Here is a 26233-nt window from a genome sequence, read left to right as displayed (position 1 = left end):
AACATACAATACAGTGTTTAGCTAATACTTCGCACATAGTAAGAATACTTTTTGAATTTAATGTTCACACTAAGAATTGGACACATACAGGTACAATGACAATTCAGACACCTAACTCTTGATTCTGCCATTAACTTTATTTATTTGTATCACCTCTGGTCATACCTGCAGAGGACATGTTTTAGGCTGTTTAGGACCTTTATCCAAGTCTCTTGATTTTGACTCCAGCAAACCCGGGAGGGGCAATAATGAGTGGACCTGGGCTCAAACCTCAATTCCCCCATTTAGTACCATTATGACTTTGGGGTACACTTCATCTCTGTGGAACTTGGCTTTTTCATCTGTAAAATGACTAGATGAATTTCTAAGGCCCCTCTCAGTTCTAAATCTGTGATGAAGAATGAATATAAGGGAAATCTCAACTTTTTGCTCCAACCCCATTTGTACTACAGCCTCTCTTCATCCCATCCCTTACCTTTCCACACAGTTGGCAAAATAATCTTCTAAAAGCATGTCTGGCCCTGTCCTTCCCCTAGCTCAAGAATATTCAAGTTTCCTTCTGCGCCTAGGGTAAAGCAAAACTCCGCTTTACTTTTTTTTAGAACAATATTTCCCCCCAGTTACATGTAAAGACAATTTTAAATGTTCATTTAAAAAAAATTTTGAGTTCCAAATTTTTCTCCCTTGTTCTCCTTCCCTCTCCCTAAATCGGCAAGCAATTTGATAAAGGTTATATATGTGCAATGATTACCTTTGGAAAACTGTATTGCTGAGAAGGGCTATATTCAGGGTACAGGTTCTGTTCATTTCACCCTATTTTATTTTTAAAGCTGTTCCCATCCTGTCCACTTCTGCAGGCTCATTTCACCTTATTCCCTTTGTTACTCTACATTTTAACCTGCTGTTTCCCCAATTTGGTCCCCATCTCCCCTGTCCGTGTTTTTGCACAGCTTTGCATTTCTGACAGCCCCTAACTTCCTTCAGAGCTTCATCTAACCTGTCACCTTTCCTGATTCCCTTCCCCCTTTACATGTTGTATCCTCTTTGACAGCAGGAATGTTTTTAAAATTTTCCTTTCCAAGCCCAGCTGTGAGGACGCGGTTTTTCCCCAAGCAGGGGCTTGTTAAATGCTTAGAAACTACCAGATCATCCGTCCTGCATTTGTCTCTCTTCTCCCCCTATCTTCCTCCCTTCTTTTCTGGAGGCAGAAACTCCCCCTAATGGCCCCGGGGCGGCGGGGGTGGGGGACAGAACTCCAGGAGAATCTGGAGAACAAGGAACCTTTCCTACAATTGACGCTGCGTGGGGCGTTACACCCTTGGCGCTGCGAGAACCTTCCCGCCGCCCTTTACTTCGGTCCCGTCTCCTTGGGAACGCCAGTCATTGTAGGCAACGTTCGGCGCCATGCAGACACCTGAAGAGTGAGCAAATTGGCGTCCCTCTCTCCTCCACTTTTTTAGGCCTCCGGAGCTGCTGCAGCCGAAAGTACCACGGGCTACATGCAGCGCCTCATACACCAGGCAGCCTCTGCCTTCCCTCTCCCTCCCAGACTCCTGCTTCTTTCTAACCTAGGGAGAGGGTGGGGCGCTCGTGGGCGAGGGCGCGTGCGCGTGCGCGCGGATCCAGCTAGTCTCCTCCTTCCGCCCCCCAGGTCCCAGTACCCCTAGGTGCACCTCGGCAGCCCGGGTTCCGCCCAGGGGTAGAGCGCATGCTCCCGGCTGAGCCTCTTTCCCAGCCCCAATCCCCGGTGCGCAAACAAAGCCGAGTGTTTTCCCAAAGGACTGGGGAGAGGAGAAAAAGCGTGTTCTTGGCTTCATTCCTTCTCCCCCAACCCTTTCTCTCCCTTCTGCCACACGGTGGCGCGTGGCTCTTCAGTCTCCCTTGCCCGACGGTTCGAATCCCGGGTCCGCGCCGTAAACCTGAAAACTCCAGGCTTTGCCTGGGAAAAAAACAGTCATTTTCTGAGACTTGTCAGCTGCAGACGGCAGCCGATTGTCTCATAGGGGTTCCCTTGCTCTTTTCAGGAAGGAAGATCCTATCCCTCCTGAAATCCCCGGAATCAAGCCCTTGGTAAGTAGGGGTCTTGTTGCCGCGGTGGTCCTGACCAGGGAGTTTGTATTGTCCCAAATTCTGACATAGGGTCACACCTCGCTCCATTCCTACCTGCCACTCATTTCCACGTCTTCCTCACTCCCCTAAAGTCTATACCCACCTTATCCCCACTGCATCTTGCCTCTTCAGGAACTGCCCCCGCCCCCTGACATATACTCAGTCCGGAGCAGGATTCAGCCCCTGATTACTCTGTCGCATGAGTGGGAATGCATTGGTGCTATGGGAAGAACACTGGGTCTGCAGCCAGGAGGCGGTAGTTCAAGTCTTGCCTCCATTTTCCTAGCTGTGGACGCTGAACAAGTCTCAGCTTCCGGCTGAGGTCATCTTTGTGAAAAGAGGGAGATTGACTCTCTCTGTCACTCCCTGCGCCATTCTTTTCTCTCCCACTAGGCTGGATTCACAAAGGGAATGTATTATGTTCTCTGCTTCTTTGGATTCACCTGTTCAGCAAAATGTCTAGTTTCCAACTGCGCATGAGCATAATGTTTGATGGGATGCTTGACCCTTTTTTGAGACTTTTTTTTTTAAAGTATTTTTTTTAAACAAGTAAAGACAATTCTCAACAATTATTTTTTAGAAAAGATTTTGAATTCCAAATTTTTCTCCCTCCCTCTGTCCAGTCAGATGTAGGTTATACATGTGCAACATGTATATTTCCACATTGGTTTGACACCTTTTTTTGATTGCTTTCTTTTCTACCTGGAAATTAGGATTTTTGTCGATGGCATTTCAGGAAGAAGCACAGATTGGCTCTATCTCATATCAAAAACAAGGGCACCAGATCAGGTAGGCAGAGGTATAGGGCACATGTGAGAGACCCTAAAGGCCTTTTCTTTTCCTCCAATGAATGAGTCTGGGTGGGAGTGGGGAGGGAGCTCTTTTAAAGAGATGGGTTAACCAGAGCCCCATCCTTTGAGTGGCTCCTGAATGCCACAGAGACTAAGCTACAGATGTACATCATGAAAAAGTGACATGGGAGGGGAGGAGGTCTGGCAGGAAGATACCAGGGCATCACATAGAATATCAGGGCAGCTTGAGCACTCTGGAGCTGGCTTTGTGTTAGCTGTTGTCTGCACTCACTCTCACAGGTTCATCATGCTGCCCACAACTTAGTACTTGTCCACTTTCTATGAGATGGCATGGGAGACGTGGCACAGGCCAAGGGCTGAGCTCTCTGAGCAAAGCGGAACTGAATTAGCCCAAAAGAAATGTGCAGTGTGCTTAGAGAAGCCGCCAAATGTTCACTCGGGCTGTTTGTGTCCGACCTGCGGCCGAGCGTTCCCTGCTCGTCCAGTCAGACACACTGTAACATAGTGAGGTCATTTTGGTCCTCTTCGAAAAGGAAAGACAGCCATCTAGGAGGTGACTGAGAGGTACAGTGGGTAGGAGTGCGGGACTTGGAAAGCAGAAACATTTGACTTCAAATCCTACATCAGACAATTGTTAAAGCTGTCTGATCCTGGGGAGAGCACTTAGTTTCCTCGTGGTCAAAATGAGGATAATAATAGCACCTCCTGATGTAGGTGGATGGGTAAGGTGGCAGTAGGTAGGGTGCCAGGACTGGAGCCAGAAAGACTCATCTTTGTGAGTTCAAATCTAGCTTCAGACACATACCCTATTTGCCTCTGCTTCCTTCCCTGTAAAATGAGTGGAAGAAGGAAATAGCAAACATTCTGGTAAACCCCAAATGGGGTCACAAAGAATTGCACATGACTAAAAAATGATAGACAACATGAGAGTGTGAGGATCAAATGAGATAACACAACAAGGCACTTTGCAAACCTTTAAACCCTACCTAAATGTTAGCTGCTATGATGTATTTTCTGTTTTTATCCTATAGAATATTCTCCAGGTAATTTAGGAAGGGAAATATCTCCTGCCTACCATGAAACAAAAGGAAGGATGTGGGTGGCCAGCGTGGAGCCAATTAGTGAATTATTTTTTGCCTTAAGTTACCAAAGTATGGGGATTTAACTATTTTTGGTTAATCCTTTTCTCTCAGACTTTGCCAAAGGAAAAGCCGCGAAAGGTTCAGTCTCTGCCTCCATCATGGCAAGAAGACAGTCGCAGAACTTATTAGGGGATGAGAAAGAACCGGAGATGATCCAAATCAACACCCAAATACTCAAAGTAAGTGTGTTTGTGGATAGGAGAGGGCAAGGAAACCATCCAGCACAGTAAGATGTGCAATGGGTCACTGAACAAGAAGGAACAATATTGCGAATCTGTTGAGGGAAATGGCACTATGGAAGGCTTTGGAGAGGAACTCTGCACCATGGGATCTTCTTCAGGGTGGGGGAAACTTGGAAAAGCAGTCAAGGCCCGAGTTTCTCGCTTCAACTAGGGAAAATAGATCAGGGAGAACTATAGGCAAAGGACATTGGAGATAAGGAAGGGTAGTTATGAATGCATCTGAGAGCAAGGCAGGAGTGAGGAATCACGAGAAAGGTGAAATTTCAGGCTTGCCCAGTGGCCTTCTGTCCAATGGGACTTTGCAGACAGAGGAGTCTGTTTTCTTGTGCAGCAAGAAGAGAGCTTTCTCTATCAATATATAATTTCAGTCTAGGCCACTAGGGGGCAGGATAAGCACCAGATAATAATCACTCCCTGGCATCCTCTCGACCCTCCTCCTCAAAACAACAAAAACAGCACCAAGGGATGAATTTTAGTAGAGATTCTTAACCTTTTTTTTGTATCAATCTCCCGATCCCTTATCAGAATAATATTTTAAGTGCATAAACTAAAATATATAGAACAACAAAGGAAACCAATTCTATCAAAATATTTTAAAAAGAAAAATAATTCATGGATTGCAGCTTAAGAACCATTTGTCTAGGAGTCGGTCAGTAAACCTAGCAACTTCAGTGACACTGTCTAGGATTCAGATCACTCTGTTTTCTCTCCTTCCTGACTCCTGCAGGAAATTATGAAGTTCAGGAAGGACTCACTACAGGAACTTAAACAGAATGTTGATTCCCTCACTGTCAGCAACCAGGAGCTGGCAAAAAAAATCCAGGACATAGAAACCTTCACTGCAGAGAAAGTGCGGAAGCTTCTTCGGCAGCAGGATGTGTTTGGGGTGAGAATAAGTAACACTAAGAAACTTCTAGCCCTTTGGAACTACTCTCCAAGGTGTCTACCCTCTTCTCCCGTCTGCAGTTTGCTGTGTGACCTGTCATATTTCTGGACTTTTTTCCCCTCTGCAAAATAGTGATTCTCCTTCTTACTTTAAAATTATTCTGGGGCAAAATAATATAATCATCATGATCTCACTTGAAAGATTTCTGCTGTATTGCTTCTTACAGATAAAGCAACGGGTTAGCTAGACTGGGGCCAGGAGAAATCTGGGTTTGAGTCCTGTTTCTGATCCTCACTATCTTTGTGGACCCAGGCAAGTCACAATCTTCATGAGTAAAATGGGGATAATACTTGTGTCTCAGTTTGCCTCCTCATCAGGCATTTGAGTGATTGTTATGTAGCCTAACTCCTCAGTCTCAGGAGTTTACATCCTAATGGGATAGACACCATGTATACAACTAGATTGATTCCGGATATGTACAGAGGAGATGGGAGGCAGCTGAAGAGAGGAAGCCATTAGGAGACAGGAAGACTGAGAATGGCCTAGAATGGGAGAAATTTGTGCTGAGTCTAAAAGAAGTTAGCAAAAGTAAGTGATAATGGTGGTAAAGGGGTCAGAGCATTCCAGGCCAAGGAACACAGCCAATGAAGGCATGGGTGCAGGAATGGAAGATGAAGTGTTGTGTTCAAAGAATTGCAAGTTGACCATAGTTGCTGAATCGTAGAAGAAAATAAGATACTGTAAGAAGACTGGGGAGGTAGGAAGGGGACAAGTTAGGAAACACTTTAAATGCCAGTTAGAGGAGATGAAATTTCATTTTGCAGGTAATAGAGAGTCATTGGAGCTCATGAAAAGGGAGAAGGGTAGGGTGACAAATCTATACTTTAGAAAAATATCCCCTTGGCAGCTGAATGGGGATGGATTAGAGTGGAGAGAGATTTGAGGCTGGGAATCTAGTTAGAAGGCTGTTCAGGTGAGAGGAAGTAAGGTCCCAAGCTAGGATTGTTGTGAGAAGAAATAAGAGAATTTACATGAGAGATATTGTGAAGACTGAAACTGTACATTTTTTAATTAAAGCTTTTTATTTACAGAGCATATGCATGGGTAATTTTTCCAACATTGACCCTTGTATAACCTTTTTTTTTTTTTTTTTTTTTTTGCAAATTTTCCCCTCCGTCCCCTACCTCCTCTCCTATCTGGCACGTAGTCCAATATATGTTAAATATGTTGAAATACACGTTAGATCTAATATACATATACATATTTATACAGTTATCTGGTTGCACAAGAAAAATCAGATCAAGAAGAAAGAAAAAGAAAAACTGAGAAAACAAAAACAAAAAGCAAGCAAATAATAACAGAGTGAGTGAGAATGCTATGTTTTGCTCCACCCTCTGTTCCCATGGTTCTCTTTCTGGGTGTAGATGGCTCTCTTCATCACTGAACAAGTGGAACTGGTTTGAATCATCTCAATGTTGAAGAGAGACATGTCCATCAGAATTGATCATCATATAGTATTGTTGTTGAAGTATATGATGATGATCTCCTGCTTCTGCTCATTTCACTCAGCATCGCTTCATGTAAGTCTCTCCAGACCTTTCTGAAATCATCCTGTTGGTCTTTTCTTACAGAACAATAGTATTCCTAGCATTTATATACCATAACTTATTTAGCATTCTCCAATTGATGGGTATCCACTCAGTTTCCAGTTTCTGGCCACTACAAAAAGGGCTGCCACAAACATTTTTGCACATACAAATCCCTTTCCCTTCTTTAAAATCTCTGGGATATAAGCCCAGTAGTAGCCTTGCTGGATCAAAGGGTATGCACAGTTTGATAACTTTTTGAACATAGTTCTAAACTGCTCTCCAGAATGGTTGGATCTGTTCACAATTCCACCAACAATGTATCAGTGTTCCAGTTTTCCCACATTCCCTCCAACATTCAGCATTATCTTTCCCTGTCATTCTAGCCAGTCTGAGAGGTGTGTATGGTATCTCAGAGTTGTATTAATTTGTATTTCTCTGATCAATAGTGATTTGGAACATCCTTTTATATGAATAGAAATAGTTTCAATTTCATCATCTGAAAATTGTCTGTTCATATCCTTTGACCATTTATCAATTGAAGAATGGCTTGAACTATTATAAATTTGAGTCAATTTTCTATGTATTTTAGAAATGAGGCCTTTATCAGATCCTTTGGGTGTAAAAATGGTTTTCCCAGTTTATTGCTTCCCTTCTAATCTTGTCTGCATTAGAAACTGTAAAATTTAACAATGGCATAGATAGCAAAGTGAATGAGAATGAAGAATTAAGTTTGACAGTGAGGTTGTAAGCCTGGATGATTGGGAAACCATTAATGCTTATAGAAAAGTTGGGAAGAAGGTAGGGTTTGAATACAAAGATAGTAAGTTTTGTTTTGGATGTACTGAGTTTGAAATGTCTATGGGACATCCAATTCAAGATATCCAGATGGGAAAGGGAAAAAGAATAAGCACTTATATAATACTTACTATGCCAAACATTTGTTACAAATATCATCTCATTTGATATAACAATCCTGCAAGGTCACTATTATTATTATTTCTATTTTACAGTTGAGGAAATTGAGGCAGATGGAGGTTGTGTCTAAGATTTGATGTGAACTTAGATCTATCCTAAGTCCAGACAGTTGCCTCTCCAAAAGGCACTTGGTGATATGGAAACTAGAGACTCCCAGAGCTGTACCTATTATAGATCTAGGAATCATCTTCATAGAAATGATAATTTATCATGGGATCTGATGAGATCATCAAGCCAGATATTCTATAGACAAGAAGGCCCAGATCATAATTGTTGTTAGTAGGTACAGAGGACAGAGAAGTCAAGTACAGGTAGGAAGAGAACCAGGAGAGAACAGTGAGGAGAGTCAGGAAAGAATCATCACAAAGGGAAAGCGATCACTAATGCAACATAGGAGGTCAAAAAGAATGAGAATTGATAAATGGCCATTAAGTTTGGTTTTTAAGAATTCACTGATAACTTTGGAACAGGCAGTTTCAGTTTAATCTTGTCTATAGAACGTGAAGGCCAGACGTAGAAGATATATTAGGAGGAGGGGAAAATCTCTGTGAAGGTTGAGCAAGGCCAAGAAGGTTTGGAACAGCCCCTGTGGGAAGTAAGATGGTAAATCCATTAGAGAAGAGTAAAATATTTATCTCTTTGTGATGAGGGCCTAGTTGAGGTCAGATAACATAAACTGATTGTGAGATTCAAATCAGTGCAAATTCTTGATTTTGTCACCTCAGATTCACCAGCATCTGAATAGTAGTAAAGGAATTGAATGTTGGAAGTAATTCAGGGTTGGGTTTGCCAAGGCATGATCAGTGATAAGTCAAGGAGGCAAGAGATTTAAGAGTAGAGGCTAGTGTACAGCGGGGTTGATTTACCAAGAGTCAAGACAGGAAATAGAGGAAAGTATAGCCAATGCAAAGCCTAGGAAAGAACTTGGCTCAGGGAAAATGGACATCAAGTTGAAGTTGAAGAATGGAATTAAGGATTGTAAGACAGTGAAAAATGGAATGATCAGATGAAAGAAGGTTAGGACTGTGGACCAGGATGTAAAACATTGGAGGGTAATGATGGATCAAGAATATGAGCATCTCTGGGTGGAGCTGTGGTAGGGAGGAAGAGTGGGTTATGGAAGTGGAGGAGACTGAGGATCCGAAAGTTAGTGTGTGTGAGGAGGCATCAGTATGTAAATACCTTATTAGGAGAACAGGAGAGACCAGGCACTGAACCCATGGAGGAAGGGAAGAGAATATCTTGGCAGTTTAGATAGATAACAGTCACCAGAATATGTATTGGATGATAAATTTGTATAGCACAAACCTCAGGGGAGAATAGGGTGTTTAACGAAGGTGGTAGAGGCAGAATCTGGAGGTGACAATAGGAAAGCATCATATTCCATCTCTCCCACTACAACCTGTGTGTCTGGGAAAGAGTAGTCAGCGCTTGAAAGAATGGCTGGAGAAGCAGTATCATCATGAAGTAGTCAGGGATAGAAGATGGAATGATAAGAAAGGAAGAGATTTAAGATGAAAGAATATTTGATTAACATGGTTCAGAAATTCCAAATGGTGCTGTGAAAGAAGGGGTAGATTTAGAGAGCAGGACCTTGGAGGGGGTCAGGGTGGCCAGGGGTGAAGGATCAGCATGGTTTTGAGGATATGGAATTTGGGATCCTGGACTAGGGCAAGTATAAGGGGATGGCCTATGCTAACAATTGAAGAGTGAGTACAGGCAGGGTATAGGTGATTGGAGAAAAGTTCTGTGAGGGAGTCATGAAATTAGACTCTTTGGGTAGCAGATGGCAGTGTTTTGTCCTGTGAAACCCCAGACCTTTGTCAGAGCAGGCAGAGCCAATGGGAGCCTGGTTAGGAGGCTCTGGTGCTTTACTTGCACCAGTAGATATTGGGGCACAAGAGATAGAAGAGATTTTGTTCCTAGAGGTTGCTGGAGATGGTCCTGGGATCGATTCGGATTGAAGTGGAAGGTAGGCAGCAACCTTCTGGGTGCCAGGCTGGAGTTGGGGAAACCATGGGCACATGGGCAGAGAGCATGTATTTGTCCTGGAGTTCATCCTGGCATTGGAGAGAGGTTTCTGGCAGGAAGGGTTGTGAAGTTCAAATGACTTGTTTGTGAGACACCTTGCAAATCTTAAAAGTGCTATATAAATGTCATTATTATTGATTCTGTGTAAGAGCACTGTATATAGTGACTTTTATATCCATTGCATCTTTTGACCTCTGAACAGTCCTGAGTGATAGACAGGTTGTTATTGTTCAATCATGTCCAACTCTTTGAGATCCCATTGGAGTTTTTTTGGCAAAGATACCGGAGTGTTTATGCTTTGCTTTTCTATCTCATTTTACAGATGAGGAAACAGGGCAGAGGCTAACAGGCTTAATACTCAGGATCACACAGCCTCAATGTCAGCCCTCATATCTGGCCTATTCCAGGCTCAGCACTAAACCCACCTAACTGCCCTGTGGTAGACAGAACAGGGTCATATATTAGTGAGTTGCTGGGGGTCACCTAGGGAGTGGGTGATGAAGCTGGGGTTGGAAACAGTGGGGAGAGAGGGAGATAGACAGACAGACATAGAGAGAGACAGAAACACAGACACAGAGATAGAAACACAGACGAAAGAGACACAGAGATCTCATTCTTTTTAACTTTAGTGCTGTTGTTCCTCCTGAGTACCTGTGGTTTTTAAAAAATAGCTTTTTATTGACAAAACATATGCATGGGTAATTTTTACAACATTGACCCTTGCAAAACCTTCTATTCCAGTTTTTCCCCTCCTTTCCCTCATCTTGTCCCCTAGATGGCAGGTAGTCCTGGGTACCTTGTTGATTCCCCTTCAGCTGAACAAGTCATACCAACAACTCACATTTATACATAACAAAAATCCAGGTAGTGCAAGTGTTTCCTTAACCTTATAGTTCATTTAACTCTAGGGAGTTAAATGACCTTCCCAGTTTGTACAGCTTATTGTGTCAATAATGTCACCCAGCTGTGTCAAAGCTGGGGTTTTGAAACCATTCACACCTTTAGAGACCTGAGGGTCTGAGCTAGGCTTGGGATAGACTCAAGCCACCTACTCCCAAACCCACAGGGCCCTTTATAAAGAGTCTAATCCCTTTAGATTGGGAGTTTATTGAGGGCGGACACTGTCTTTTCCCTTTCTTTGTATCCCCAGCACCCAGTAGTGCCTGGCACAGAGTAGGTGCTTAATGTTTGTTGACTAACCTATGAGTAACTTCTACATTCCCACAATTATATTTATTTGTATTTCTATGTGTAGTGTCTGTAACAGGTAACTTTTTGTGGATAAGCGAGAAGGCCTCTTTGTCTCTTCTGGGAGAAATTTTGGTGACCCAGGGGTTAGATAAATACAAGGTCAAAGGGGAGAGAGGAATTTGAAGTAAAGAAAGGGAAGAAGTCAGAAAAAGCTGAACATTTAAGGCAAAGAAATGATTTGTTCTCCAATAACAATAGACATCCTGGGAAACTATGGGAGCAAGTTTAGCTGAGGGAAAAGCAGAAATATTAATTTGTTAGAAAATTAGGCATAAAAAACTTAAAGAGTATAGGATTAGGGTTAGACTGGGGACCAGGGCACCAGGAAGAACTAACCCTATGGATTCTCTGACTAGCCAGGGCAACCCCTCTGTAGCATTTCTGTCACTAATAGCCTTCTAAAGTTATGCCACCGATTAGGTCCGTTGTGAAGCCTCCCCCGCAGTCGGCCCCAGCAGCCAGAGCTTGAGGACAAGCTTCTGCTTGTCACAGTGTTCCTATGGAATGAACAATATCAATAATAGTTATAATCAGAGCTCATGTTGCCATAAGCACTTTTCTGACAACTTACTTTTCAGTTGTTGTTATGAGTTAGGGTTTTCAGAGGAGGAAACCAAGATGGTGAGGTGACTTGCCCATGGCTATGCAAGTGAACTGCAGTAAACCGGAGAGCCACAGAGGTGAAGCCCAGGGCTTCTGACCCCCAAGTTCGGACCTTTCCCCTCAGTCTCCAGAACTGGGGAGCATTTCTCCTCACAGTATTTGTTGTCCTTATTTCCCTGAGGCAGGTGGGGTTAAGTGACTTGCCCGGGGTCACACAGCCAGGAGGTGTTGAGTGTCTGAGGCCAGATTGGAACTCAGGTCCTCCTGACGTCAGGGCCGGTGCGCTCTCCTCTGTGCACCCAGCTGCCCCAGCAGCAGGGTTTTGTGGAACCAATGCGGGATGTGAAGTAAGGTGCACCCATTTCCATACCTAGATTAAGCCAGGTCCTGAAGCAGTCATTGTAGCTTCCCGGGTGGGCAGCCCAGACACTTGCCAGGTGACCATCTAGCCTCTTCTGAATCCTGTCCAGTGATCCCCTTACCTGTAAATTGTGTAAAACTACTGCCTGTGGAAAATTCAGGAGTGCTGACCACTCTAGTCACTCTCGGTGAGTGGGGAGGGGCAGGGCTGTGGCGATGACTGGCTGGGGGCCCAAGCCCAGAACCTCCTCGCCCACACCTGCTTCGTGTCTGTGCCCCCAGACTCTCATCGGCACTCTGGAGTATGCAAACCACAGACAAATGGAAGACATGAAGAGCAAGCTGGGGAAGTGGGAAGCAGAGACAAAGGTCAAAGTGAATGGTGAGTGCTGCCCGGCCGGGGGGAGACTCCTGGCCTTCCCGTCCGGGTGGTGGTCTCTGGTCATGGACTCGTGTGTTTTTAGGTGAGAAGGGGCATTAAAATCTAAACTGTCAAAACCAGAAGCATCTTAGAGCATAGAGTTTAACGAGGCAACAGGGTAATCACATGCCTGCTATGTGCAAAGCGGTGTGCTAACGCCTACATAATGGATAAGAGAACATAGGATTTAGAGCCAGAAAGAACCTTAGAACTTAGAACACAGTGTTAGCTGGAAGGGATGTTGGGCGTGACATGAGGAAACTCTAATGAGGAAAATGACTTGCCTGATTTTGTTTATGCTGCCTCAGATTATCTTACACGTCAAACCTCTGCAGTTAAACAATTCCTGAGAGCAGTTTGAAATTTCCATTTTTCTGATGTCTCAAGGACAAACTCCTTTCTTCCTTTCACCAGCATGTCCCGGAACTTGACTTTTTTTTTGTTGTTGTTGTTTGTTTGTTGTTGTTGTTGTTATTGTTTTTTTTTTTTTTAATAACTTTTTATTGATAGAACGCAGGCCAGGGTAATTTTTTACAGCATTATCCCTTGCATTCACTTCTGTTCCGATTTTTCCCCTCCCTCCCTCCACCCCCTCCCCCAGATGGCAAGCAATCCTTTACATGTTGAATGGGTTACAGTATATCCTAGATACAATATATGTGTGCAGAACCGAACAGTTTTCTTGTTGCACAGGGAGAATTGGATTCAGAAGGTAGAAATAACCCGGGAAGAAAAACAAAAATGCAAACATTTCCCAGTGTTCTTTCTCTGGGTGTAGCTGCTTCTGTCCATCTTTGATCAATTAAGGCTCTCTTTATCGAAGAGATCCACTTCCATCAGAATACATCCTCAAACAGTATCGTTGTTGAGGTATATAATGATCTCCTGGTTCTGCTCGTTTCACTCAGCATCAGTTCATGTAAGTCTCGCCAGTCCTCTCTGTATTCATCCTGCTGGTCATTCCTTACAGAAGAATAATATTCCATAACATTCATATACCACAATTTACTCAACCATTCTCCAGTTGATGGACATCCTTTCATTTTCCAGCTTCTAGCCACTACAAACATGGCTGCCACAAACATTTTGGCACATACAGGTCCCTTTCCTTTCTTTAGTATCTCTTTGGGGTATAAGCCCAGTAGAAACACTGCCGGATCAAAGGGTATGCACAGTTTGATAGCTTTTTTTTTTTTTTTAAAGTTTGATAGCTTTTTGAGCATAGTTCCAAATTGCTCTCCAGAATGGCTGGATGTGTTCACAATTCCACCAACAATGTATCAGTGTCCCTGTTTTCCCACATCCCCTCCAACATTCCCCATTATCTTACCCTTTCATTCTAGCCAATCTGACAGGTGTGTAGTGGTATCTCAGAGTTGTCTTAATTTGCATTTCTCTGATTAATAATGATTTGGAGCATCTTTTCATATGTCTATAAGTAGTTTCAATTTCTTCGTCTGAGAATTGTCTGTTCATATCCTTTGACCATTTTATCAATTGGAGAATGGTTTGATTTCTTATAGATTAGATTCAATTCTCTATATATTTTGGAAATGAGGCCTTTATCAGAACCTTTGATTGTAAAAATGTTTTCCCAGTTTATTGTGGGACTTGACTTGTTAATGTCACTTTCTTCTGGTTCATTGCTTCCCTATAAGTCCCACCAGCTTGGCTTGCAGAATTTTCCTTTTCCATGGAAGCTATATGGTCTGTGAGACCATTAGTCTTGTTCATCTTCCCTGAACAAGGGATTGGGTTCTCTAAGCCCCCATACTGCCTCTGTTTTCTAGACTGATGTTATTCTTATTTCTACCCAGTGCTTCCTGGGGATTCTCACCACAGTTCAGAGAGCAGCTTTCGGCTCATCAATGGGATGTATTAACCAACAAACACTGGAGCCATGACCTACTGGGTTCCTTTTTTTTGGCCTTTGTGCTTCATCTACTTGTCTCCCTATGTTCAAGTTGCCCTGACATCCATTGCTTAAGTTGTTGCATGTCCTCCTTCCCAGGAGAGTTGCTTAGTATAACTAATAATCCAAACATGTTTGTGTCAGATGGCAAATAAAATGGACACCTCTTAAGAGAACAGTAACATGGTACCATGTCTGGGGGCATAACTGTGTGTGCAGTAGGTGCTTGATAGATTTATGACAACTAAATGCAGTATTGCCTATTCCTCCCTAGGAAGAGAGCAGTAGAATAGACAGACAAATTGATTTGGATCTTCTTAGGACTAGAAGTTCAGAAGGATGCTCTCAGCAGAGTGAGTTAATTCAGACCTGACTATGGTAGGGCAGAGGGGAGGGAGAAAGGAAAGATCATCTACATTGAAGATCCTCTCTTTGCCATAATCCAGCTTCCCACTGCAGGAGGCACAAGGAAATAAAAATTATATTTTATTAGAATATAAGTTACTTAAGGACAAGGGCTACTTCACTTTTGGTGCATTCCTAGTGTCAAGCACAATGCCTACCACACAGAAGGAGATTAATAAACGTATCCTGAGATAAGCAATAGGCTAAAGAATAGAGCTCCTGGAGCTAAAGAGTAGAGTTGGTCCATAAAGTTAGGTCAAAACTCCTGCAAACTACCCTTCCTTGGGAAAGAGGGCTGGTGAGGATCATAGAGTCTATGTATTGTTGCAACAGAATCTACATTCTAGTTTAGTCGGCCACTCCTGAGCTGTGAGATCTTGGACAAGTGCACATAATGAGCTTTGGTGCTGCGAGCCTCACTTTTTCCTCACTCTCTCTCTCTCCTTCCCCCAACTTCACTAGACCTAGAGCAGCAGTTGACAAAATTAAAAGGGAAGATTAATAATGCCCAAGAAGAGCTGAATTTCCTGAGTACCTACATGGACCATGAATACCCGATTAAGTCTTTAGAGATTGCCGACCTCATGCGCCAGGTCCAGGGTGTGAAAGATAGCGGTCAGGTAAGGGCTCTGCTGCCTCTGTTCTAGGTGCCTCCTCAAAGGAGGACCCAGGGCCAGGATGTGACTGCCTTGTCTTGGCCACCAGAATGAACTGGACGAGTTGGAGGAGATAGGCAAGAATGTGCTTCAAACATTGTCGAAAAATCTGATGGTGAAGTCAGAGAAGGTCTTAAATGTCATGGCCAAGGTGAGCAGCAGGGCCACAACCAAGGTGAGCAGCAGGCTCACGGGCAAGGTGAGCAGGAGGGCCACGGGCAAGGTGACCAGCAGGCTCATAGCCAAAGTGAGAAGGAGGGCCACGGGCAAGGTGAGCAGGAGGCTCATAAGCCAAGGTGAGCTGGAGGGCCACGGCTAAGGTGAGCAGAGGGCCACGGCCAAGGTGAGCAGGAGGGCCATGGCTAAGGTGAGCAGAGGGCCATGGCCAAGGTGGGCAGGAGGGCCATGGCCAAGGTAAACAGGAGGATCTTGAATGGTAGGCCCATGACCAGGGTGAACAGTAAAAAACCCCACCTATTGGTGGGAATGTGACTGAGGCACAAAGGCCTCTTTTTCCTTCCCCACCATCTTGCATCAGAGACGTGCCTGCTGCTTGTAGGAGGGGCATTTAGTTGCCACCTACCTTTGCTGATGTCTTCTACCTTCACAGAGAACCATCCTTCCCTATCAAACTGCTCTTATGAAGAGGACCCTAAGCAACCAGCTACTCTTGAAGCAGATAGTTCAGTTCAGAGTGGTGAGTGAGACCCCAGAGAAATCAGGGATGAGCAGGGGAAAGGGCCAGATACAAAATCACTGAAGCACTGATTTACCCAATGCTGAGAACTATAGGAGAACAAATGAACATAGAAGGTCTACTGGAAATATTGTAGAAATGGAAGGATTCTGTTGACTAGGAATCCTCTTTTCATTAGAAGATTTGAAGGATCCAGGGCAATACTTAAGACTTCAGGAAACAATCCTGCCCTAGCCTTCTGATGATGTGGATTGACTAGCTGGGGCATTCCTCATTGCCCCACTTGTTTGGGGAATATATTGCAAGATTCAACATTAAAACTTACCATCCATCATTAACTTGCACTGCTCAGCATCTCCCTTCTCCGGTCACTTATCATGTGACCATCCATGACTAAGTAGAAATTCTTCTGCCTTCCTGTCCTAAGGTTACTCACTGTCAGGAATACAGACTAATAGTGACAGCCCATTTTTTAGAATTTTTTTGTTTCTAATTTTTTTAACTTCCTTTTTTTTCTGGGGCACCTGAATATCTCTTCTGGAAAGGAGACAATCAATTTTCTATTACTTTTCTGCCATCTCTTTCCTCCCACTTCTTTGCCCCTTCAGCATATTGACCGTATGAAGAAGGAACTTCCCAAGCTGAAGGCTCAGGTAAAAGATCTCCAGATGAAGAGAAAGGACCCACGGGAGGTGATCTTTGCCAATATCCTGCTTCGGAAACCCAAGTATGTAATCTATAATGGGTGGCCTAGGGTACACTTGCCCAGTTGTGAAGATTCCTTCACTATCCTGAGGGATGTAGTGGGGAATAGGGGAAAGACCACTAAAAAGGGAATCAAAAGTCTTGAAATTTATTCTAAACTCCTCCACTAATTGGTCAAATGATCTTGAGTAGAAGAAAGTGAGAAGCAGCAGGAGGAGAATGAGTAGATTGATTGTTCGTAGAAGAAGAGGAACCTCATCTGGGACTTGGAAGATGAAAAAGATTTTAGCATGTGGAATTGGAGAGAGAAGTTTATACTAAGCATAGGAGAAGCATAGTGAAGATCTAAGGACAGGAAAGGGGTAGGTTTAGATTGAAGGAAGTCCAGAGGCCCTTTCATGGGGACTCAGGAATTTGATAGTGTTCTAGTTATCATACTGACAACACCATGTTCCTCATGGCTTCATGGATATCATACCTAAATATTGTCCCTGTCCTGGGGAAACTTTGAAACCTAGCAAACCACTTTCCCCAAGATTTTAGATTTAGATTTTTTTAAAAAGCCATTGATCCATTTGTGAAATAATTTGGCATTTTTTTTGATAACTCTTGGAGTAGATGGAGCCTTTGGGGATGAGACTCTTCCATACATCCTTGGTACCAGTCTCCTTTGAAGGCAGGGATTCCTGAGGTTTCTATCTGTGGGAGCTTTGTTCTAGAGATAACCCCTGAACTTGCACGCTCCTCTCTCTGTAATGTGCTCAGTCTCTCATTCCTTCCTCCCTTGGCCTTCTACCAGGTGTACTCCAGACATGGATGTCATCCTCAATATCCCTCCGGAAGAAATTCTTCCCTTTTAGCTCTGCACAGGACAAGACTCCAGCTGGGCTGGCCATGTCCAAGATCTTGTCTTTCTTCCAGTCATCTTTGTAGGATATCTTAGTACATCTAGGGGAGTTTTCAGCAACTTCTTCATCTTGTTATTTTCATTTTTCACTGGATGCCATACTCTCATTTTAACTAATAAAATAAAATTTTCATTTTGTCAGCAAGTAATTTGCAGCTGTTGGTGGGGGGGGGGTATTCTGAAATGGCTAATGACCACATATGTGTCCAGTAATTGTTCTAAGTCTGCTTCTTTTCTGTTGGTGGTTGTGGACTCTGCCACTCCAAGACTCTTTTCTGGTCTTTGAGGTGAGGGATTAATGTCTAGGAATGAAGGGCCACCAAATGGCTAAAGATTATACAGTCCTCTCCCTATATGTCAGAGGATTTAGTAACTTTTTGATGAGGTACATTGCTCCATTTCTACTTGGACCACTTGGTGGAACAGAAAGTAGATTTGAAGTTAAGAGATCTGGGTTCAAAAAGCGGTTTTGCACTTTACCAACTATGTGATGTTGGCCAAATAAACTCATTTTAGGTTCTTCCTCATTTGTATATCTTCTCTAACACTGGATCTTCAGCCTCCTCCATGGCACAATCATGCACAAAACCAGTCCCTGTGTTGCCTATTGTCAGACCTACAAAGGAGAAGCTTAAAGAGACTGATGTTAGTGATCAGTTTGAGATTGTTATCTAAAGCTTGTGTTTCCCAACTCTTTTCGACCTGTAACTCATATGGGGTCATTCTGTGACATCTAAGGTCCTGACAGCCATCTGTCCGCCCACAGCCCTTGTTTCAATTCTATCCAAAGGGCTATCTACATGTAGCTGTATATGCAAATACAAACCCAGAGAACCACTAAAAAACATTCAAGTGTTAGAATCTTCATTACAGAGGATGTTTCAGAAACATACTTCTTTGTTAGAAACTTCATTACCAGTGGTAGATATAACTCAATTTGGAACCTTCCTAGATGCAAATTCTTTCTGTATATCCTTCAATTAAGATGATAACGTTTAAAATAATCCAGGAACCTGAGATTGGTTCAATTATTCCCTCAATACTTTAGTAAATAGTCTTGATGAGTAAGTGTGGCCACAAAAAATTTCATCCCTTTATGGACAAAATTTGATGATGAGCTTCAGACACACCTTTTTGGAACTTATGTTCTAATTCCCACCAGCCCAACTGAAATCCTCTGATCCTTCATCAGGGCAGAGCACAAGGTCTGCAATGTCCTCCTGGGATAGTAAAGAGCATTTATTCTCAGCATTATTGTTAACTTCTAAAGAGCACTTTAAAGTTCAGGAAATGCTTTCCCGAGCCTCCTTAACCTGCAGGAAGCAGGCTATTTCTGTGCCCTATGAGGCTAAGCATAGCACCAGCCTTGGCTATGGGACTTGTGCACACCTTGCTGGTTCCTTTTTTTGAGTCATGAGATTGATTCTTCTCAACTTTGGGATGCAGTTTCTACTGCCATTGACCCAACACTGACCTTGGAACTTTCCTTTATTCCCTTTCTCCCCTGACTAGCTTATTTTCCTTTGGGATTTATTAACCAAGGTAGAATGACACTTATACACAAAAATGCCTATGTACTCAGATACTCATACCCTTGAACTATCTAGCCTCTTCGACAAAAAGAGGATGGATATCTCTCATCATCTCTCGTGTATTTTATTCTCCTAGTTCCAGATTGAGAAAACCTGGCTGACATGACTGCCTTTCTTCCACCTCACCTCTTGCATCTTGCCAGTGCTTCAAATGTGCTGTTTGAGTAAAGCTACCAGTACCATGATTATATTATTTGTGGTATAAATATGCAGGTGAGGGGTAGGTAGTGTTTCATCCAGACCAATAGTTTCTTGGTTTTCAGTCTGCTTGGTTCTTGAGGCACTCAATTTCAAATCATTTGAGTGCCAAGTTCAGTAACCTCTGCTCAAATAACTTTAATTGACTACCATGAGTTGTGACAGTCCTTCTGGGACCAGCATCTATTTGGTCTTTTCAAATGTTATAACTTTATTCATTCCATTTATTAACTGTTCACATCAAGTCTTTGGAATATTCTTATTAAATAGCATTTAGTAGATCACTTGAATCAACTTCTAGTGATAGGTTCTAGTAGTTAGCTAGGGTGGGGGTTTTGGGAGGATTCCTCTGATTTGAGGATTACAAGCACAATAACAGCAAAAATGTTAGAAATTGAGTATATTATAAAATAGTTCACTTTATTTATTAAGGGATTTTAGGTAATAAATGAAATAATACCCTTATAGCATTATTTCCTGCATTTACTCCAGGGATGAAGAATGAAAAAGAAACACAATCCAATCCAACAAAGATTTGTTAAGTGTGTTCTATGTGCTAGATATTGTGCTACGGACTTTGGGATACAAAGACAACATTAAAAACAGTCCCTGTCCTTACTTTCAGAATGCAGCATGTAATCAAATAACAAAACATGATAATATAAGGTAGAGAGAATGCTGATGAGAGATCATGAAAGATTTCTATAAGAGGTGGCTTGTAAATGGAAATTTTAAAGGAAGTAAAGGATTCCAAGAGATGATAGAGATGAAGGAGAGCATTCTGGGCATGGGGGACAGCATAAAAGGCATTGGTGACTGGAGATGGTATATCAAATTTTGAGGGAATAGTAAGTAGTGGAATTTAGTAGAAATGTAGAGTCCCTGAAGAGGATTACAATGGAATAAAATTGTCAAGGTAGACTGGAATTAAGATTGTAAAGAACATTAAATATAAAATAGGAGTGCGTGTTTTACTCGAGGTAAAAGGGATCCCCTGAAGATTCTTGAGCAGAAAATGATACAATTAGATTGTTTTAAGATAATTTGGCAGGGGTGGGAGGTGAGGGATGGATGGATGGATGGATGGATGTGGAAGATGGATTGAAGAGGCAAGATACTAAAATTCTGCAGTATAATTAAAAATTGATTTCAGCAGTCTAGGAGAAAAGTGACACGGATTGAACTAGATTACTGGCTGTGTGAGTAAAGATTAGGAGATGGATATGGACAAGACTTGGTACCTCATTAGATCGAAGGGAAACAGAAAAGTCAAGAATGATTCAAAGATACAAATGTGGGTGACTGGAAAGATGGTTGTGTCCCCAATAGAAATAAGAAAGTTTGGAAGAAGGGAGGATTTAGGGAAAAAAGAATGAGTTCTGCATTCTGAAATCCTATAGTACATGCAGGAGATTTGGTGATTCACTTGCAATTGATGATATAGTACTGGAGTTCAGGAAGGAGATTTAGGACTTGATAAACCATTGTCAAGGGAAAATAATTGAACCTGAGAGAGCTATTGATATTACTGGGCTTGTAGAGAGAAAAAGATCTATATTAGTGTCTCATATAACATCCACAGTTAATGGTACATGTGTCTAGGAAAACAGTTGAGAAGGAGCAGTCAGACTGGTACAGAGAAGAACCAGCAGAAAAAAGTGTCACGAAAAACAGGGAAAGTGAGATTAGCCATCACTTGAAGGTAATCTGTAAAGTCAGATTTTGCAGAGCAGGTCAAGATGGATAATGACTGAGGAAAAACCATTGGATTTAGTCATTAAGAGATGATTAGTATTCTTGGAGGAAATAGTTTGTTGATGAATGAGTTTAGAAAGCAGTTTATAAATCATTGAAAAAGGGAGTGAGACAAAAGAAATGTAGTGAGCACAGATTCTTTTTCTTGCAATTTGATGTCATAAAGGAAAAAGGCTATAGAACAGTACTTTGAGAGAATGACAGACTAGGAGGAAGAGATCTGAGCTGTTTTAGACATCTGGAAAGGAACCAGTAGATAGGAAGAGTTTGAAGATTAGAGAGGGGATGATAGAAGGGGCAAACTTTGGAGGTTACAGGACAGGATGGGATCAAGGGCATAAAGAATAATTTGGGTTGGCAATGAGAACACCATCTTTTCATTAAATTCTGGAGCAAAGTAGGAAAGAATTTAGGACAATTTCTAAGGGTTTCCTCCTTGTAAAATAGGGGAAAAGAATAAGCTTACAAATGATATGCTATGTTTTCTAAGGAGAGCAGGTAGGTGTCACACAAGGGAGAATTCCAGATCTGGAGAACCATGTTTTGAGTTCAAATCAGGCCTCAGACACACTCTGTATAACCCTGTGTAACCATGTTTGCCTCAGTTTCCTCATCTGTAAAATAAGTTGTAGAAGGAAATGCTATCCATACCAATATCTGTGCTAAGAAAATCCTAAATAGGGTTTACTAAATAGGGTTACAAAGTGTTGGATATGACTGAAAACTAAATGACTGTTTTTTCAGAAAATTATTTAAAGAAATGAGAGGATGATGTAGGAAGCTTGAGAGGAGATTCAATTTGCAACAGCTCCAGTGGAAAAGCATCAATTAGGGAATATTAAAACAACTGCTGTATAGTAGAGTGCCCATTTCAGATTAGAAAACAAATTTGTATTGGACCAAGTGCCAAGATAATATTCAATGAAGAAACAGTAAAGGTACTCCCCCTTAGAATAGGTATGAAGCAAAGACACTTACCTTTATCATTTTTATTTGGTACACTATTAGAAATTCCATCAATTGCAATAAGGAAAAAAAGATCAGCTTCAAAAATAGAGAAGTCAAATGATCACTATCTGTAAATAATGTGATACTGAATCTAGAAAATTCAACCACTTCAGCCAAAAATCAATAAAGGCAATAAATATGAGTACAGCAAAGTTATAGGATCAAAAATTATTTTTTGATTATCCACAAAAATAATTTATTTACTTACGATGATGATCAAGAAAACCTAATAAAACCTCTTTGACGATGACAAAAACTATCAAGTATCTGGATTTTAACATATCTAAAAATACAGGACTGCATAAGAATAATTATAAAACTATAATGAAGAAAAATAAAGGTGGACCTAAATAATCGTTGATATAAGAATTTGTGAACAAACTTCACGGTGGTTCATTGAACATTCTTAGGTGCTTACAGTAAAAATGACAATACTTCTCAAAATTAATTTATATACTAAATATAATATTTCTAGGGATATCTTTGATAGAATTGAATAAAATAATGAAATTAATATGGAAAAATAAGAAGGCAAGAATGTTGAAGATGAATGTTGGTAAAGATGTCCATGTATTCTCAGGCTTCAAAACATTATAAAGTGCTTAACATAAAAGCTGGATAGTACCAAAAAACCACCAGAACAAAATAAAGAGATCAATGCAACAAAATCAACATACAATGAACTGTATATGCTCAAGATTAATGTTTGTTAAACCTATAGAAAATCTAGAGAAAAGATTTCTTATTTAACAAGTGTAGATAGGGAATGTTGGTTGATAGTTTGGTGGGAAGGGTATTTGAAACCTATACTTTATGCTATATCCTCTAGTGCATTCTTCCTAGATAAGACACTTAAACAGAAAGGAACTAATTATAAAAATTGTGAAGAGGAGATGAATTCTTTTTTCAACTAGTAGAAGTAACTAGGAATAATATAGGAAATTTACATGAAAAAATTAACTCTACAACAATTAAAGGAATTACAGGTTGGAAAAAAAATGATAAAAATGATAAATGAAAACAACATATAAAAATTTTTATTAAGGTAAGAACTGGGCCTGTGATTCCATTGGTATATAGAACTTGGGTGAAGGAATTGCCTCTACTAAGAAAGCCAACACTTTCTAGAAATGCAACATAGAATTGAATAAAATCATGAAATTAATATAGAAAAATAAGAAGGCAAAAATGTCAAGGATCATCAAGACTGACTAATATTGAGAGGAGGTTAGTTATGACTTCTAGTGTCTAGAGACTCATATATCTAGTATGTGTTGGGAGGTGGGCCTTGAGCTCTAGTTTTCCTAGCCTTTTGAGGGCAGCTCTCTATTCATTATGCCATAAAGCTCCACAAAAATATATTTGAACCTGTTAAAAAAAAAACTCCCAGTGGGGAAACTAGATGGAACACTAGCTGTGTGACCCTGGGCAAGCCAGCCACTTAATCCCAACTGCCTAGCCAAAAAAAATTTTTTTAAATCACAGTGGTAGTAAAGGATAAAGGTAATTGTCAAGAGGAAATAGAAATTAATGACTTTTTAAAAGTTCAACCTCAATCACAAGAATTGAAGTAAAACTTTGAAATGTGAATAATTCAAAGTGCTATCCATCAAAAGACCAAAAATAAACTAGGCAAGATTGTGCAAAATGAGTATAATCTTTTGCTAGTAGATTTGCAAAGTTAAGGAATCTTTTTGAAGACCAATATAATAAAAGTTACATAAATATTACTACCTTTTGGCATAATTTGATTGTTGAGAATATACCATGAAAATTTTTGGCAGAAACAAAAATGAATCTTATCTGTACAATTATTTTCATAGTAACACAATCAAGATAGGAACAATTAAATTGTGATACACTAATGTAATGGAATAGTATTATTCAATCAAGGCAAGCATATAAAGCTATCTGGAAAGATCTGAAAAAATTTTGCAGATCTTAGAATATTATGAGTTTGCAGTAGAATAGCTAAAAACACTAATGTGATACAAAAAAGCATCAAAAGAGGCAATTCTTCCAGGTATACAGGAGAGAGTCCTGTATTCTACTGTAATCAGAACACATCTGGAGTATTGTGTTCAATACTAGATACAACAGTTTAAGAACATTGAGAAGCTGGAGAGCACCCAGGGCTAATAAGAAACACGTGAGTTTGTATCATCAAAGGAATGAGTGAAGGAATTGAGGGGGTTCCATCAGAAGATAAGATTCCAGGGGAACATGTATTAGGAATATGGATTAGATTTCTTCTCTTTGGTCCCAAAGGACAAAACGAGAAACAGTGAGTGGCAGTTGCAAAGGAGGAACTTTAGGCTTGGCATCAGGAAAATTCCCTAACAATTAAGACCTATACTTAAGTGGGCTGAGTTAGTTGGGGGAGGTGTTAATTCTTCATTGAGAATTTGGGGAATCCTTCCAGGTGTGTGTTCTTCTAAATGTCTCCTGAGCTCCCTTTCAACTGAAAATTTGATTTATATGAAATAAAAAGTTACAAAAGCAAGTCCAGGAGAATGCAGGACACACAACTACCATAGATGAGGAAAAAGTGAAGGAGAATGAGCAGAGAAACTTGACTAATGACTGAAAAACTCATCTTTGTGCTGAAATTTAAATGTAAAAAGAAAGCAATTTAATTGGTTGCATTATTGATGTTAATCTAACATTTTTAGAAATTGTAAACTAGTCAGCTCTGTTGTATGACATTCAATACTTGTGAGTAGGACAAATGGCAAAGACAGATTAGTCCTGCTAAACTGGGCTGGAATTGATAAGGCAGGAATGGCAATAGAACAAAAAAATGAGAGTGGAAGACCATATAGTTGAGTAGGTCAGTTATCAAACAAGCATTGATTAAACATCGACTATGCCTTGGGGTATAAATCCAGATGCCAGAAGTATAAATATAAAAAAAACCCCCTGAGCTTGAAGAGTTACATTCTACTAGGAATACGTTCTACAAGAACATGTGTGTTATGTATGGAGTATATTGTCATGCTCTTTCTAGGATAACATTGATTTGGTTATTGTTGCCTGAGCAAGATATGAAAAATGGATTTGGGGAGAGATGGAGAAGTGGCAGGGCTGATGGCAAGAGACCAGGATTAGATAGTGAATGGCTGAATGATATTAAACACGGCTGGGGTTTCCTTCTTTGAAAGATAGAAAATGAAATCAGAGCAGGGCTGATGCTCTGGGATAGGGTGTTGGGGATGGCATAGAATGACTAGTGGTCAGGGTAAATGGGTTTAGAAAACAGAAGTAAAATGAAAGGATAGGAGGTTGTGATTAGAGAAGGGGAGATCAATGCCCAGGTTCATGGGGATAATGAAAATGATGGGTGATGGCGAGATCGAGGTTGTATGGTGCTCATCCCCATGAAGAGAGGGAGAAGGGATTTGAGGATGATGAATTGGGATGCCAGGGTTTGAAGGAGTTAATTGGTATATGTGAAGTCCCTACATAAAAGAGCAAGAATTGGGATGGAAAGAAAGCCTGTCTGTGTCTTAATCGTAAACGAAACCAAAATCTATATGGAGTACTGTAGCTGGATGGAATTAACTTCAAATGAGAAGTTGCTAAGTGATGATACAGGGAAGGTCTGGAAATGGCCAGCAAGTCACTTATTACATCTAAACTAGCAGGTCAGCGAGCATGAGGAATAGAGGGTAGCTAGGGATATAGTGTTTTTAGGTGAAAGCCAGCCAAATTTCTGTGAATGTAGTAATATAACAAAGAATGGGAAAGGAAGAGGTCTAAGATGAAGACAGAAAGGGATGGGAATGAGGGAATTCTCGAAGGCATAATGGAAGGAGAGGATAGATCAGGAGAGGGACTTGGAAGAAAAGGGCTAAAGAAGCAGGGAGTAGTAACAGCTAAGGGGCATTTTCATATAGGCAAGTAGAATTAGGGCAACATGTGGTAATATCTCTGATTCAGTTTCATTATCTGTAAAATAAGAGACTTGGACTAGATAA

At 41.2% G+C, this 26233-nt stretch overlaps 1 protein-coding gene across 2 annotated transcripts; it reads left to right on the top strand.

Moving 5' to 3' along the window:
* The first annotated feature begins 1220 nt into the window (after positions 1-1220).
* C2H20orf96 (chromosome 2 C20orf96 homolog) lies at positions 1221-17848 on the top strand. 2 transcript variants are annotated; one of them, XM_051979452.1, is made up of 11 exons: positions 1221-1421; positions 2025-2070; positions 2823-2898; positions 4115-4242; positions 5033-5191; positions 12283-12382; positions 15201-15358; positions 15444-15545; positions 16005-16091; positions 16700-16818; positions 17596-17848. In XM_051979452.1, the coding sequence occupies exons 1-11, from the start codon at positions 1405-1407 to the stop codon at positions 17654-17656; spliced, it is 1053 nt and encodes a 350-aa protein (XP_051835412.1). In that variant the 5' UTR covers positions 1221-1404; the 3' UTR covers positions 17657-17848. The 2 variants fall into 2 exon arrangements, with proteins under 2 accessions (XP_051835412.1, XP_051835413.1); XM_051979453.1 differs by lacking the exons at positions 1221-1421; positions 2823-2898 and having other exon boundaries at positions 1466-2070.
* The last annotated feature ends 8385 nt before the right edge of the window (positions 17849-26233 follow it).

This window comes from Antechinus flavipes, chromosome 2 (assembly GCF_016432865.1).
Source record: "Antechinus flavipes isolate AdamAnt ecotype Samford, QLD, Australia chromosome 2, AdamAnt_v2, whole genome shotgun sequence".
Taxonomy (NCBI): Eukaryota; Metazoa; Chordata; class Mammalia; order Dasyuromorphia; family Dasyuridae; genus Antechinus; species Antechinus flavipes.
Note: the sequence above shows the minus strand (reverse complement) of the source record. Positions and strands in the feature narration are given on the sequence as shown.

Coding starts and splice junctions, on each gene's coding strand:
- C2H20orf96 (XM_051979452.1), top strand. Junction 2,899..4,114: donor AAACAAGGGCACCAGATCAG/GTAGGCAGAGGT, acceptor CTTTTCTCTCAG/ACTTTGCCAAAGGAAAAGCC. Junction 12,383..15,200: donor GACAAAGGTCAAAGTGAATG/GTGAGTGCTGCC, acceptor CAACTTCACTAG/ACCTAGAGCAGCAGTTGACA.